This window comes from Brachionichthys hirsutus, chromosome 10 (genome assembly GCF_040956055.1).
Source record: "Brachionichthys hirsutus isolate HB-005 chromosome 10, CSIRO-AGI_Bhir_v1, whole genome shotgun sequence".
Classification (NCBI taxonomy): Eukaryota; Metazoa; Chordata; class Actinopteri; order Lophiiformes; family Brachionichthyidae; genus Brachionichthys; species Brachionichthys hirsutus.
The window spans coordinates 5,310,568-5,326,082 of record NC_090906.1 but is presented as its reverse complement, the minus strand read 5'-3'; the positions used below and the strand labels follow the sequence as shown (position 1 = coordinate 5,326,082).

The window sequence follows — 15,515 nt, the reverse complement described above, 5'->3', positions numbered from 1 at the left end:
CAAACTATGTGGAGTAAAGTAAACACAGGCTTGATATGTAAACTGAATCTCCTGGTTGCAACATGACAGAAAAGTCTCGGGTTCCAAGCTGAGGAGGAAGCTGAATCAGTTTGTGTTTCATTGCTCATAGGTCATTGCAATGTTAATGCTGAAGCTACACGCCTATAATTTCACCCCAGACGCAAATATGTGAGTTAAAAGTTAAAACATCGTCAATGGCTGCTGATTTATTGTCTATAATTTGCTGTTATGGTTGCTCGACACAGTTTTTGTGGTGACCCAGGAGCATATATGGGGGGGAGGGGGGGGGGTCACTGACTTCCTGCAGAAATGTGAACGGAAGAACGACCTTTACTCTAGTCAGAAACATCTGGCCTATCAGAGATGCGTAATTGAAAGCTCTCGGATTGGTCCATTTATGACTAGTTCTTTATTTTGAATGAAAGAAAAGTCCTGCTTTCATCCTAAAAAAGGTTCATATCGATTACCAAAACGCAAAACCTCCCACCTGCAAAATCCTCTTCTTTGAGAGAAGTTAAGAAACGTGTTGCTCTCTTGCAGAATGCTGTGTTTTAAGGATACTTAACGCACAATCCACTGATTTTAGACTTTATTACTGCATCATGTGCAAACAATACCGACTCAGTATCGATGCCTTGCAAAGTACACAGAGAAGGTTTTCCACTACTTTTTCTGGCTCATTTCGCAGATGGGAGGTTTTCCGTTTGTACTCTGAACGCAATATGTGGCTGGCCGTGCGTCATGTTGATAGAAGCAAACCCACAGCTATCCCCCCCCCCCCACGCGTATAAACAGGATCATTCCACGACTGCAAAAGCGAAGGCCCAGCAGCCGCGAACATCTGCCCCGATGCGTCCCGACTGCACCCGAGGCAGGCAGGCGGCCACCGGGTTAATGACCTGCCATCAGCCAGACACGCCGCGACAAGCCGAGCGGCAGAGCCGAGCACACCGTAAAGCCCGACCGCGCGTTGTCTAACGACGCGGAACGGACGCGTTAAATGTTTACAGGTAGCTCGCGCGCGTCGCGAATATACCAGACTGGTTAAATAAAAATGGTGTTCACTCACCAGCGTCTGCGAAACCGACCGAATCCGGGAAAACATACAAAGCTTGAGGGGGAAAAAGGTGAAACCAGCCGCTCTTCTCTCCACAGGGACCCCGTCAAGAGACTTTATCAGCCGGCGTGAGAGCGGTGGAAGCTACGCCATGTACGAGTTTATTGTCATGCACGTCGTTTGATGGCTCGCGCGCGACGTAAATTCGCACCGAGAGCTGTTCTCTAGTTTGGTAGGGGGGCGGGGCTGAGTGTGAGAAGCGCGAGACGGAGAAAGCTGAGCGCTGATTGGTTGGTGGCAGTTCTGAATACTCAAATACATCCGCTTTGGCGTTTCCCATTGGTGGATTCGTTAAAGGGCAATTCCACAGAAATATAAAACAAATATTACCTCGCACTGCTTGCTGAAACTACTTTACTTAATCGATTTGCAAGCGCTCAGCGAAAGCCCGCAGGGGAAATGTAATCACAATGAGGGATTTATTTATCTTTTCATTGGCAATTAAGACCTTCGTGCAGATTGTAGCCACTATGGAGGAACAAATGTGACTGTTTGTTGACGTGAAAGTGCAGCAAATGGCTGTGTATTTGTGTCGTGTACCGATGAGTTAAATTGCATGACTAAGACCAGAAAATACTTTTGCTTCTTTTACCATTGTAGAAAGTGATGACGAACATTATGTCAGATAACAGAAACATGCCAGGTGAATAGGAGACTGTCTACACATGATTGTATAATCGCTGGCAGTCAGATGCAAAACAAGACACCTTGTGACCCACTGTGTATACATGTAAAAGCAAATAAAATACAACCTGCTCATCTTTTTCAGTTAATCACATCATTTAATTTAAAGTAAATCATTTAATAAAACATTTCAAGGCAATGAGGTCCTTTCAGCCAAGGCCAGGCCGATGAGCTCCGTCTTCCTGGTTTTTGTTCATTCAAGAAAAAATGAGCATAGAAGCAAAAAGCCGAATTAATCACCAGTCTTTTCTGGCCTGTCTGTATATTATGACTGTTCAGCAGCTGTATTCATCTCTATGTCTGCTGGAGCTGCGTTTTCTGCCTCTGGGTCACCAGGTAGAACGCCTGCCAGAGTCTGGATGAGCTCCTCAATCTGCTCCTCTGATAACCGTTCTTCACTCTCCTCCACCATCTAATCACAAGCAAAAAATGAGGGCAACAGGATTTGTTAGAATAATATACCGGTACGAAGTATCAGGTCCAAGAGTCCTTAGTAGCTTCTAGAAGGCATTCCTGTACAACGTCTAAATTCCAGAATCGTATTTATTGTAATGTTTCAGAACTAGACATTCATCAAGCAAATGTTGTCTAGAACATTTAGCTAAAAACACAACCTCACTCTAACCATAACAAAAGTGCTTTTGTTGCTTAAATCCTAACCACAGACTGGGGAGTAGACTGGTGTCAGAGTTCTGCATTTTCTACACACATCCACCTCCTTGCATATCCAGTGAAATTAAGCTAAATGTTTTTTCCAGCCAAACATTTATGCATCTGTACTGATTTCATAAACTGCCTCTTAAATCCAGTGAACAGAATTGCCTCATAGGTATGGAGACATTTAATCTTAACAGGGTGCTAAAAATATCTCTGTGTCAGATGGTAACATTTGGTGGGAAATCTTTAATACTAGCATTTTAATATTCAGTCATTTCAGAGCATATAAATCTCATGAGACTACTTTTATACTTCAAATTATATTAATTTACTCATGAGATGTCAAATAAAGATACTGTCCCAAAATAAATCTTGGCCTTGGAGTTCCAACTAAATTTAATTATTGTAGTCTCAAATGACAAGGTTGTTATTATTCTCTATTTTTCTTATTGTCATGAATCAAATGAAATAATACAAGAATTTGTCTCTCACTATTCCCAAAATAAGGTATCACGCTGATTTTAGTCTACTTTTTGTAGGATCAGCCAATTCCCCTTTTTTGGGTGGGAAGGACGTGTTAATAATCAAAACTAGAAAAACCGTGCCCAGGGACAAAGATGCCCCACGACTGTCAAAATTCAATTTGTACTGAACTGGATAGACTGTTAGCTCCATCATAGGTGAGCAGGCGCATACTGACATTATAATGTGCCATTTAGACCTTCCAAATCTACTCTAACCATGACTGAAATTCAATTTAAATAATCAAACATGTATGTGTTGCTAAATAACCCTCCTAGGAGGTGCGAGATATAAAAGGATAGCACCAACCTTATCCTTAAAATCAGTTTTAGTATCGGATACACTGAATGTTTTCTAACCCAATATGTCAAACAGTCATGGAGACGTTCACAATCAGTGGAAAAGGAGAATTAGAGAAAAAAAAAGGTCACATGTAACACTCACTAGCTGAATTTCCACGGCTGACTGTGGTCGATGGTTCAACAGCTGCAGTTTTTCTGCCCTGATGGAGAAAAAAATTTCCAGAATCAAACCATATATACAATAAAAAATACAATAAAAATGTGAGCCTTAATGGGACCTAACTTACTTTGTGAGTTTGTGAGGCATCATGGTGGTGAGAAACTCTTTGACAATCTCTGGACTCTGCCTGCTACAGGGCATCTTTGACAGGTACTTCAGTGTCTGTGTGGCAACACAGAGGAAACTGTTAGCTCTGTGGAACTGCAAATCTGGTCCAGACTTGTGGAACAGGTTTAAATTAGTTAAGAGATAATGAGGATGTTTGCCAACCTCATACATAATAGTGTTCAGATTCTGCTGCCCGACACTGTGTTTATTCCTTCCACTCTCCTTTCTCTGTTCTTTCAGGTCTGTTAGAAGTTTAAAAACCTGAAAAAAGACACACAAAAGTACAGTGATGCAAACTTAGCTTTCAATGCAAAACTGTGAGACACAACACATTACCTACCTCATAGTTACTGAGCATAGCGGTGTTTGCATTTTGCCTGGAGAAAAAAAGAAAGCAACACTTAAGCTTCTACATTCATTAGAAACCTTTGCTAAGTTTCCTGATTATTATTCAGTCATTCGTTATTTAGCTCAAATTGCTTTCTTTTCATTCAAACGTGTTTTCAAGTTTTAGTTCATTTTCAGGTTTGCGTTTCCATATAGTAATTAAAGCAGTTTAATTAGTGTAGTTATTTACCGAGGCAACAGCTCGGCGCCATCGCAAGCTAATTAGATGAACCTATACAATCGATATTTATTGATGAATGACGTTTTAAATTGTTACAATCCGTATAATTATTTCCCTGACAAAATGCAACAAATACTAACATACATTTTACTGCGATATTTGACAATTAACAAACCTACTACACAAACATCTGCTAAATTTAAAACGCCTTACACTTCCATTTCGCTACCGGGTACTTGCTTTGGTCCGCTGCAATAGTGCCCGTGTTGAACATACGAACGAGAACAAAGGTTCCGCCGTAGTCTCGACTAACTTTTAATAATAAAGATGCAAATATATGATTCTCAGGAGAGTTATTAATGGAAATAACAACCTAGAAGAACAGATACAGGAAATTAAGACTAGATTGGTTGCGTATTTTAAAACATAGATATTTGAGTTTAAAGACTATCCGAAAGATCATGTTTTGGGCATTTTTTTTTAAAAATGAAGAACATTTGAAACCTTTTAAAAACAGATGCTTCCTTCACATTCGGTGCTGTCTGTGTAAACGGGAAAAAAATGGCGCAAGAGAAGCGGAGCTGCCACCGTGGAACGCTTTCAGTGTTCGTCATCTGACGATGACGTCAGAGGCCCGGGGCTCCGCTTCCGGCGCTGAGTTGGCGTATAAAATCAGAAAAAGCCACGTGACCTGCAGAAGCACACAGCTGTTAGGCTCGATTCGGCTGACTGGGCGACAACAGGCTCCGTCGTTGATGAGCATGGCCGACACGGAGGTAAGGTTAAAGCACCACTTCCGTGCCGCTGTGCACCTGTCGGCTAACGCGATGACTCGTTCTCTGTGGCTCGTTAGGAACGGAAACTTTGGGGAGGTCGTTTCGTGGGAAAGACCGATCCCATCATGGAGAAGTTCAACGCGTCGATCGGTTATGACCGGAGGATGTGGGACGCTGACGTGAAGGGGAGCAAGGCTTACGTGAAAGCTCTGGAGAAGGCGCAGCTGGTCACCACCGACGAGATGAACCAGATTCTACGTGGGCTCGATCAGGTGTTGTGCCCGGATCAATAAAAAAATATATACACACGCCGACCGGAAGTCAAACCATAAGTCCTCTGCAAAATAAGTGGACTATGCGGTTATGCACTTTCTGCAAAAAGAAAGCCGTCCACAACATCTTCTGTGGAAAGGTTTGTAGTTTCTGCTGAATGGTGAGAATAGAACAATCACGTGACAGGCATCAGCTGCCAAAAACAGCTTCTGTAATCTTTCTTTTTTGATTTGAGGCCAAGCATAGTTGTTTAGAAGTGTGTGTGTGTGTGTGTGTGTGTGTGTGTGTGTGTGTGTGTGTGTGTGTGTGTGTGTGTGTGTGTGTGTGTGTGTGTGTGTGTGTGTGTGTGTGTGTGTGTGTGTGTGTGTGTGTGTGTGTGTGTGTGTGTGTGTGTGTGTGTGTGTGTGTGTGTGTGTGTGTGTGTGTGTGTGTGTGTGTGTGTGTGTGTGTGTGTGTGTGTGTGTGTGTGTGTGTGTGTGTGTGTGTGTGTGTGTGTGTGTGTGTGTGTGTGAGAATCTAGCACAAATATGCTATTCGGTGTGTTTCGTGATGCCAGCCTGTCTTTTCACACAGGTATGGGAGGAGTGGTCCAAAGGTGAGTTTGTGACCAGACCTGGAGATGAAGACGTTCACACTGCAAATGAGCGCAGGCTGAAGGTGCGGTGGAACAAGTTTGTCCTTTATATCCGCAGGAGTGTTGTTTTGTGTGTGTTTTGCATAAAAATACATGACACTTTATCCCCCTCCACAAACGAGCTGAGGAGGAGCGTAGAGGAATAGGTTCTGATCGTTCTTCATGCGTAACGCGTATCTCAAACCTTGTTTCATTTTTTTTATTACTCAACAGAAAACTCTCCCATGTAAAGGCACCACACCTTTTGATGTTTGTGGAGTGTTTTTTTTTTTTTTATATATATGCCAGAATATAAAGCCAAACTCCACACACAGTCATTCTGCAGGCCTGTATTTAAACCCAGAGTGTTCTTGGCAATGAGACTTTGGGCCACAGCCAAATGGCTCCATATTTACCTCATGCAAAGTAGAAGTGGATTGTATTGAGAAGGGGACTGACCCGTTGCTTCTTGGTGGGAATTTAGAAAAATAAATGTCAGCACATGGAATATTTGGGCGGGCAAGCGACCAAGCATCTGGATAGTTTGGGTGTTTTACTCACCCAGAAAGTAGTAATAAGTCGCCCGTTCATTCCCCTCAGGCCTGGCGATGTGCTGATATCTGTCAGAATTTACAACCTCCTGATTGCTTCTCGTTTCAGGAGCTGATTGGTGCGCCTGCAGGGAAGCTGCACACTGGCCGGAGCAGAAATGACCAGGTTAATACTTGCAGTAATAAACTGTTGTATATATTTTTGGAGCTGCTCTGTGTAATTCGCTATGTATCTCTTAGCTGGTAAAGCGTCATGAGGCCATGCTGTGCCTGTTTGCTTTGACCAGGTTGCCACTGATATGAGGATGTGGCTGCGAGACGCTATCTCCACCCTGACGGAACACGCCGTACAGCTGATATCCACCATGGTGGAGCGAGCAGCAATGTGAGACGAGCACGCAGCGCAGCATGCAAAAAAAATGCATCTGCTTGTAAAGGAGCTTTCTCAAATGTGTCACCTTTTTGTGAACCGTAGTGAAATTGACGTCCTGTTTCCTGGTTACACCCACATGCAGAGAGCTCAGCCAATCAGATGGAGTCACTGGATCCTAAGGTGGCCTGTGTAAAGTGAATTTTGGACCTCATCTGCCATCTTTAACTTTGGATGACGTGTTGTTAATGTCAGTCTTGTGCTCCTCCCCCCCCCCCCCCCCCTTGTTCCTTCAGCCATGCCGTCGCTCTGAGCAGAGATGCGGAACAGCTTCAGGAAATCAAGAGAAGAGTCAATGTTTTACCTCTTGGCAGGTATGCAGTGAGCAACAGTTTGAAAGGGACTTTCTCACACAGGCATATAAACGGTCAACAATAATTTCTGTTTACAGTGGTGCCATTGCTGGAACGCCGTTTGACATCGACAGGGAGCTGCTCCGGAAAGGTCGGCCTGGAAACGCCCCGGATTGCGTGCATTTCAGTGCAACGATCTTTCTCCTGTGTCTCGGTTTATTGATGGAATATGAATCTTTATAAACCTAAATCATGTCATGTCTCTTATCTGTCTCTTATCTGCAGAGCTGAACTTTGATGACATCAGTCTGAACAGCATGGACGCCACGGGTCAAAGGGACTTCGTTGGTAATAAATGGATCCAAATGATAAAAGTGCATTACGTTGAATTATCTGGTTTCTCCAAGTTTTTATTTGTTATGTTTGCATGTCCTTTAGTGGAGTTCTTGTTCTGGGCTTCGTTGTGTTTGACCCACCTCAGTAAGATGGCTGAGGACCTGATTCTGTACAGCACCAAAGAGTTCTCCTTCATCACGCTGTCTGACGCCTACAGGTGAGTTTGGGCTTTATCATCCTAAGTTCTTAAAATGGCATGATTTTTAAAAAGCTTCCTACCAATTGGAAGCTTATTCGGTGCTGTTGGACCCACCTGGGCTTAAATCCTTGCACTTACCAATGTTTCCTGCTTCTAATCCATCAACCTTTGGGGGGAAAAATATCTCTTTAGCACACAAGGTCCACACACAGTGAAATGTCATTTTCCAGCCAACTAACACACATGCGTGTGTGTGTGTGTGTGTGTGTGTGTGTGTGCAGCACCGGCAGCAGTCTGATGCCCCAGAAGAAGAATCCTGACAGTCTGGAGCTGATCCGGGGTAAAGCCGGCCGTGTCTTTGGCAGAGTAAGACACTCGTTTTCTGAAAACACCTTTTGAACTGTTTGCTGAGTTGCCCACTCTTAATGTTATGAGCCAAACTGAGCAAAAGGTAATAAATATATATATTAGTTTATTTGCAGCTTAAGTGAACGATCACTGCCACGCATGCTTTTCCTGTAAGCCCCTGCTCTGACTTTGTGTTGCTGCTTTGCTCTGAAGGAGGATTTGTTGAAGGTGTCACATTTCCTTCCATCTGCCTGGAGCTTTCCTTCAGAAAACCAGCAGCGTCATAAATCCAGCCTTGGTAGTTTTTGTTTTTGCTCAAAAGGACCTTTTCAGGAGCCGAGCAGGGATTTCAGACCCCGGACACTTTTCTGCTTTAATTCATCGTGTTGTGTGACTTTATATTTTGCGGTTTTCTCACACATTCAACTTTTCTGTCTTTCAGTGCGCCGGGTTCATGATGACGATGAAGGGGCTGCCCAGCACCTACAATAAAGACCTGCAGGTAGGAAGTTTGGTCTTTCTGTGTGCCTTCACTTCATTAAGTATGTTTTGTTGTAAGCTCTTTCTGGTTGTCATGGTTCCTCAGGAGGATAAGGAGGCCATGTTTGACTGCTACGATACCGCTCTCGATGTGCTGCAGGTGACAGCCGGAGTCGTGTCGACTCTGAAGGTCAGCGATTTGAATTGCGTTTGATTATTATGAGTGAAATAAATAAAAAGCACTGTTTGTGGCGCAAACGTTTAACTTTTGAGAGTTTGAAAAGGCGCTTCTCTTTATTTGGGCCAATCACATCACGTTGTACAAAATAATTTCTGATCTCACTCTGAAAATATTTCCATTGTTTTATGTTCCTATGCAGAAGCAACTTCATAGAAGATAATAAAATTAGATTAATGCAGCAGATCGCTTATTTGTCGTGTCATTTTCCATTTCTTAATGTGAGGGTAAAGAAGAGGTATAGAACTATTTACCACTGCTTGTGCCTTACTGCCTAAATAGTAATTTATGGGGAAACAATCATTCCAAATATTTTTCTCTGTAAAGGTAACAAATTTTTTTTCCCCCGATGTTTCAGATTAACCAGCGTGAGATGGAAGCGGCCCTGAGTCCTGAAATGTTGGCGACGGACTTGGCCTACTACCTTGTGAGGAAAGGGGTGAGCACTGATTTGGTGTTTGTCCAGCCATATACAAAGAGTAAAAATAAAGAATTCTGATTTGAGCACTTCTGTTTTTCACACTAAATATATTTCTAAAGGTTCTACTGACGTGAAATTTACACCAGATGTCAGTGAGAACCCATGCTCCCCACACATGCAACAAAATCAAACCTTGGATGTCCATAAAGTAGGTTTTGTGTTTATAAAATGGGATGACACAGGGGACAACTATTGAACCAACGAAGAAATGGAGGCGTAAAAAGGCACAGAAAGCCATGACGGCAGCTTAAATCGATCGGCAGAGAGAAGCCAACCCGGCCCCTTGCCAGGGCAAATTAAAATCTGCTTCAGTTCTAACTGATGGCCGTTGAAAAGGTGCCAAGGTGTCACGCAAGAAGCATCTCATGGTGGGTAAAGGCAAAGAGCGTCACAACATTATTGCTCAAAACACACTGATAGCATTGGTAACAGAAGGATTTCTAAACTCCTGAATGTTCCAGCGAGCACTGTCGGTGCCGTAATCTGGACTTGGATTAGTAATTTCATCTTAAACCGGCCATAACCAATTAAGAGTTAAAATAATTCGTCATCAGAAGATTTGTCCAAGAGGCAAGAACCACTTGTGGAGAGTTTCAAAAGAGAAAGTAACAATTGTTTCAAATAGAACAAGTAACAGCGAGGGCCTGTTGCTGAAGATAAAACATGATGAAGCTTGTTTGGAGTTTGCTGCACAGCATTTAGACAAGCCAGAGAAATCCTGCTCACCAACAGCCTGGTGAGGGGCTGTCTTTCAGCACCGCTTGACTGAATAGAAACATTTTTTGGGAGACTGTTGCTGCCTTCTACCAGGGTGATCAAGATGAAACCCTCTGTATTTATAAGTTTACGTCCATTTGTGTTTGACACAACTGCCTCACTCCCTGTTACAGGTGCCATTCAGAGAGGCCCATGGTATTTCTGGCAAAGCTGTATTCTACGCTGAATCCAAAAATATCAGCCTGAATAAACTGACTGTTGAGGATCTTTCCACTATCAGGTCAGACCATCCTCCCCTCACTTACACAATCACCTAAGATCCCAATCACATAACTGCCGTTTTTGTCTTGTCGTGCTTCTGTTCCATTGTAGCCCTCTGTTTGGAAGTGATGTTGCCTCCGTGTGGGACTACGGGAACAGTGTGGAGCAGTATCGTGCTCCTGGAGGCACAGCCAAGAGCAGCGTCTCTGCACAGGTCAACCACCTGAGGGCGTGGATGAAGAAACTGGAGCAGTGACTTTGAATCATTTGTTTGTTTAAATACAAATTTAAATGTAGATTGAGGTCAACGTTAAGTTTTTTATTTTATTTTTTTTTTGCTCTTTCTGACATCTTGATCAACTTGTGTAAACACACGGGCTCCAAATGTTCCTTTTTAGTCACTCAATGATCGAAACAAATGTGTTAATTTAACATCAAGAAAATTACATAAAATTGTCCAAAGATAAAGCTCCAACACTAAAATATAATTTGCTAATCAGTCACAAATAAACTATAAACACACATTTTATTTAGCTAAAATTCCAGGTATTTACTACATACATTTTGAACTTTATTTCCCTGCAAATAAATCTCTACATTTAATGAATGCATTATCTAATTTTACCTTCTACTGGAAACATGACAAAGATAGAACAAGAATGTGTAAATGTCAAATGAATTCTTTTTTTTTATTATAAAACCCTATTTTTACACATTAAATTCAAAAAATATTCAAGAAAAGCAAAACAATAGGCTCAATTTAGAGAACTAAACTGTGGGAACATTTAATTCTGAATACTAATACACAGTTAAAATAAAATAAACTAGTCTAAAGGCCTGTAAAGGTGAGGATCTCTGTCTTTAAGGTAACATTAACCACAAAGTATAGCTAAGGATGATGGACATTATTATGCAAGGTATTTGAAACTAGAATGATTAAATTGAGATTTGGGATGAAAAATGAAAAAGTCTCAGTCTGCATATTTAGCATTCGAAGGAGGATGATTTCTCGTGACGATGCTTTTCCTTGCCACAGCAACCATTCAGTGGAATCCACTGGGCCACGGTTTATGTACAGATGCACATTTTGATGCATAAAAATCACCAGAGACGCAACAGTTTCTCTATCCTATCACATGTGAAAATTACCTTTTTCAACAATATTTTTAAAATAAACTTCGTGCTCAGAGTCGGTGTGTTACTCCCATCGTCCCGAGCACAACTGGGAGAACGGCGAACCATAAGTGAATCTCATTCGCCAGAGCGCCGCTCGCTTTGGACCGGTACACGACTCTGCCATCCAGAGGCTGCGTTGGTCTGAAGATGTCAGCCATGGGCTTTCCTGTCCAGAATTGGCACTGCTGAACTATTGAATCCAACTGCAGCGGAGGGGAGAAGGAGGAATCTGATCAACGACCCGAAGGAGCGTCTGCAGGAACTGAAAGCGCAGATACTTGTCAGTCCACAGGTGCAGTGTGCTGCTGGTAAGAGGCGGGTGTATTCAACTAAAGCCACAGGACATCAGGTGAGACAATCATCAGTTGCAGGTCTGAGACTCCAAACCACTGATAATATAAAATATTGGCTTTAGAGCCTTTCACCTTTAGCCCGGAGGATTCGACTTTCATGCAGGTGCTAGAATTAAAAAATTACTCTGTTGCATGAGAAACATGTTCCTCAGACTGTTGGACTATTTTCCCGCACAGGTTTTCTCCCCATCATTGCTTGTCTCCGTCCCAACTTTTGGAAGTGTCGTCACTTGTTTAGACAACTCTTATGAAGTTGATAAAGTGGAGTTTTAAGATACAGTACATTGTCTTTGTTCCGGATTCAATCTAAATGGAATGGCAGAAAGAACGTCTTGACAAGTAAAAATCTATGTTTATTGACATTTATTATATGAAAAGGCATTTTGAAGGTTTAAGATGATCCCAGTGCACCATTTGGTCTCCCTGTTCGAGGACGTGCAGCTGCTCACCTGCCGACTGCTGATGGACAGTGTCCCGTGAAACACGGTCCAGGCGACTGCCTGCTCGCATCCCGGCGTTGTCATGGAGCCCACGTAGCGGTAGTAACTGTGAAGCTCTTTGGCTGGTGGGATGATGTCACTCAGTCGAAAGTTTGGGATCAACGTGCTGCTGCCTAACTCAGAGCCACGGGAGGGAGGATGAGTTAAAATGATGCGTTAGACTGAAAAGCAACACCTTCCATTAAAACTCATAAGGTCTTCACACTTGAAAACAGTTTTCATCTTCACAATGGTGAAGAAGAAGATTAAGCTCGTACCATTGTGTCGTACTCGGCCCAAAGCTGCTATGACTGTGTCCAAATGAGGATGATCATCTGTGGATTCCTGTGAGAAAGCGTTAGAATAGGGTTAGGGTTAAATATATACATATAAAGAAAACATTCTTATGAAGACTCAATCGTATTCAATCATTACCTGAAACAGGAAGGCAAGCAAAGCTATACCTGCCATGTCGTGCTCTGCCTCTGCGAGAGAGCCGTACGGCTCCTTGATGTGGACTATGTGCAACTGGAAACCCCAAAAACAGCATAAGGAGTTACACCATAGTGGAGTACGCGCAGAACTCGGCGCATGTTTCCATAGCAACAAATGACTCGTGTTCTGTGTAAAGCACCTCCATCGGAAACCTCTCTCCATCAATGGTGTGCTCTGATCCAGGTCTCCCATTGCTTCCCCAGTGGAAGTGAAACTGGGCGGCTCTGTAGTTACCTGGCAGAGCTCCTCCAGTCAGGCGGACCATCTGCGGTAGAGCAAAGTGAGCTACAAGGAGGGAGGAGAGGCCGTCTCTTAATACACACTTTAAAAAACATTACAGCATCCCTGAGAGGTTCTGTGTCTGGAGGAGAGGGGGGGGGCATTCACTTCTTTACCGGAGTGTCCTTTGTTTTCCACTGTGATGTTGATTTTGTTGGTGTGGCCAATGAAGTTAAAGGCTGGCAGGGCGCTGTTGATGTGCACTTTATTGGTCACAATATTAATTGGTGATTGGCGTAATCCTCCACAGCTAGGGAACTGAGCTGCCCAGTGTTTAGGGTCTAAAAAAACAAAACAAGCATCATCAACTTTCCCAGGAGACAGGAGATCAGTTGGGTCAGAACACTCATGTCTTCTTGCTTAACAAAATAAAGGTTCAACAGCTGCAAGTAAAAAAAGGGTTTCAGTGCTGATTCCATTGAGATTGCATTCTCACATTTATTCTCACCTTACTATTGTAGCACATGAGAAAACGTTGGCTCTAGAACTATAAAGAAAACATCCTGGAAGATCAGGAATATTTTTATATCATCAGAATTAAAAATCAAACGGGATTATATTGAACAAAACATCCTGTGTCACAAACACTCGAAAAACAATCGACAGCTGCTTTTTCTGCTTTGCGGGTCAGGGGTCTGCTGGAGCCTATCCCAGCTTGCTGTGGCCGAGAGGTGGGGTACACCCTGGATGCGTCGCCAGCGCATTGTGGGGCCACACATAAACAGACAACAACTCACGCACACACTCACACCTACAGACAGTTGAGAGTGATCAATTCACCTAAATTGCAATGTTTTTGGATGTGGGAGGAAACCGGAGAAAGCCCAAGCAGACATGGGGAGAACATGCAAGCTCTGCACAGATAGGATTTGAACGCGGCACCCTCTTGCTGTGAGGCGACAGCGCTACCCACTAAGCCACTGTGCTTAATATTTTATATACAACTTTGATAAAACGAGTTAGAAAGGGTTAATGTTTTCCTTACAAATGGTTTGATGGATATTCTTTAGATTTAAAATTCGTTTTAGATCAGTCCCTTAAACATTCGGAGGTATTTGCATCTGATCTTACCTCTGCATATGTCGTCACAGGAGTACTGGCTCTGGTAACACCACTGAGCTGGAAAAGAGAGAACGGAATACATTTGGTGACACAAACACAGGATTAGAAAACAGAAAATCAATGTCTCCACAAAATGAAGACGAAAATACGGAGTGTGTACTGGTGGCTGGAAAGGAGGGCACTGCTGGAGTGCCCTTGAGTAAGGCACTAACCATACCAATCATTTAGTAGTGCGCTGTGTGTTTGTGTATTGTGTTGCTGATGTGAATAAAACTCCAGTGTCTGACTCCACGGTGGGAATGAAGGGCACTGTAAAGAACCATTTAGCTAATATAGGAACAGAGATTAATGCCACAACCTCACACAATGCCTTTCTTTGAAATGGGGCAGCAGTTCTCACCAACTGAGAACAATGCACAGGTGGAGGCAGGCTTTACTCCACCTGGCTCCAGCACCTGTTGCAAATGGTGCAGAAAAGTCACACTAAGATAATCCAGTTTAAGTTGACCACAACCTTCTTTAAATTATAAATACTTTCACTATCCTTTCTGTGTAATCACAATATTTTCTCATAATAATCTTGCATCCAAGTGAAAGTACTTGATCCAATTTCTTAGAGATAATTTATTCATGTAAAAATGTGAACCTTGTTGCACATCGTATCTTGAAAAAGTATTTTGGAATGAAAAACGTCGCAACTAAAATTTGTCAATTAACAGATTCATTGATTTGCATCTCCTTTGTTAATCACAAAAGCATCTTTTGATCAGTTTGAGCTTCTCAAATGGGAAATGTAGATACCTTACAATTGATGACATGACTACAGTTATTTAGCTGAAAAACATATTTTTAGTTTAATCCTAATGATGGATTCGAGAGGGGAATTAATTAATTCAGAAAACAGAGTAGTAACTGTTAATGAATATAATTCATAATAAGAATTATCAGTCCCCTTTGTCATTGAACCATATCCTATATTAATGAGAGGGAGTTTTGGAGTTGAAAACTTAAGAAGCTTATGTAACAAGGTACAGGATTCAAATGCAGTTTCAGTTGTTCCTGCACTTTAAATGTGCGTGTCTGTGTGAATAGGTGTGTGTGTGTCCTACCTGCACACTGAGAGAAGATAGAAAGCAGAGTCAAGAGGTGGACGGAAAAATCCATGATCAGCAGAGCAGACAACGATCCGGACAGAATAATTGTAGTCGACTTCACATACTCTGACTCGCATCTGATGGTGGGAGGGAGATGGTCAGAAGTATGACAAAAGGTGTGTGTGTGTGTGTGTGTGTGTGTGAGAGAGAGAGAGAGAGGGGGGGGGGGGGCTTTGTCTGACTAATGAAGGTGACACTTTCAAGCATGGATACCAGTATATAAAGAAGTCTTTCAAATGCCTTTTCCGTCTCTACTGATGTACACAAACAACATCCAATTAAGCATTATACTTCATTGTATATGTACAAATAGCATTTATAT

The 15,515-nt window shown here is 42.5% G+C and overlaps 3 protein-coding genes across 6 annotated transcripts; 1 reads left to right on the top strand and 2 right to left on the bottom strand.

The window, feature by feature from the left end:
* Nucleotides 1-1,780: 1,780 nt before the first annotated feature.
* On the bottom strand, nt 1,781-5,233 carry crcp (calcitonin gene-related peptide-receptor component protein). 4 transcript variants are annotated; one of them, XM_068744100.1, is made up of 6 exons: nt 5,176-5,233; nt 3,972-4,008; nt 3,794-3,892; nt 3,591-3,685; nt 3,446-3,503; nt 1,781-2,234 (listed from the first exon to the last, which is right to left on the bottom strand). In XM_068744100.1, the coding sequence occupies exons 2-6, from the start codon at nt 3,987-3,989 to the stop codon at nt 2,088-2,090; spliced, it is 417 nt and encodes a 138-aa protein (XP_068600201.1). In that variant the 5' UTR covers nt 3,990-4,008; nt 5,176-5,233; the 3' UTR covers nt 1,781-2,087. The 4 variants fall into 4 exon arrangements, with proteins under 4 accessions (XP_068600201.1, XP_068600200.1, XP_068600199.1 ...); XM_068744099.1 differs by lacking the exon at nt 5,176-5,233 and adding an exon at nt 4,704-4,784; XM_068744098.1 differs by lacking the exon at nt 5,176-5,233 and adding an exon at nt 4,413-4,440.
* Nucleotides 4,908-11,425, top strand: asl (argininosuccinate lyase). Its single transcript, XM_068744097.1, has 16 exons — nt 4,908-4,975; nt 5,053-5,247; nt 5,822-5,905; nt 6,522-6,578; nt 6,700-6,797; nt 6,888-6,965; nt 7,079-7,156; nt 7,234-7,286; nt 7,421-7,483; nt 7,574-7,688; nt 7,952-8,036; nt 8,461-8,520; nt 8,605-8,688; nt 9,095-9,175; nt 10,108-10,214; nt 10,307-11,425. The coding sequence occupies exons 1-16, from the start codon at nt 4,955-4,957 to the stop codon at nt 10,449-10,451; spliced, it is 1,404 nt and encodes a 467-aa protein (XP_068600198.1). The 5' UTR covers nt 4,908-4,954; the 3' UTR covers nt 10,452-11,425.
* On the bottom strand, nt 11,380-15,203 carry ca4c (carbonic anhydrase IV c). The gene is made up of 8 exons (XM_068744284.1): nt 15,149-15,203; nt 14,049-14,096; nt 13,094-13,258; nt 12,838-12,983; nt 12,639-12,731; nt 12,482-12,548; nt 12,174-12,337; nt 11,380-11,574 (listed from the first exon to the last, which is right to left on the bottom strand). Exons 1-8 carry the CDS (start codon nt 15,201-15,203, stop codon nt 11,380-11,382), a joined length of 933 nt encoding a protein of 310 aa, XP_068600385.1.
* Nucleotides 15,204-15,515: the final 312 nt, after the last annotated feature.

Coding starts and splice junctions, on each gene's coding strand:
- crcp (XM_068744098.1), bottom strand. Junction 3,893..3,971: donor CTATGCTCAGTAACTATGAG/GTAGGTAATGTG, acceptor GTCTTTTTTCAG/GTTTTTAAACTTCTAACAGA. Junction 3,686..3,793: donor TGAACACTATTATGTATGAG/GTTGGCAAACAT, acceptor GTTGCCACACAG/ACACTGAAGTACCTGTCAAA.
- asl (XM_068744097.1), top strand. CDS start 4,955: ATGAGCATGGCCGACACGGAG. Junction 5,906..6,521: donor CAAATGAGCGCAGGCTGAAG/GTGCGGTGGAAC, acceptor TTCTCGTTTCAG/GAGCTGATTGGTGCGCCTGC. Junction 7,157..7,233: donor AATGTTTTACCTCTTGGCAG/GTATGCAGTGAG, acceptor TTCTGTTTACAG/TGGTGCCATTGCTGGAACGC.
- ca4c (XM_068744284.1), bottom strand. CDS start 15,203: ATGGATTTTTCCGTCCACCTCTTGACTCTGCTTTCTATCTTCTCTCAG. Junction 14,097..15,148: donor TATCTTCTCTCAGTGTGCAG/GTAGGACACACA, acceptor TCTCTTTTCCAG/CTCAGTGGTGTTACCAGAGC. Junction 11,575..12,173: donor TGTCCATCAGCAGTCGGCAG/GTGAGCAGCTGC, acceptor CCTCCGCTGCAG/TTGGATTCAATAGTTCAGCA.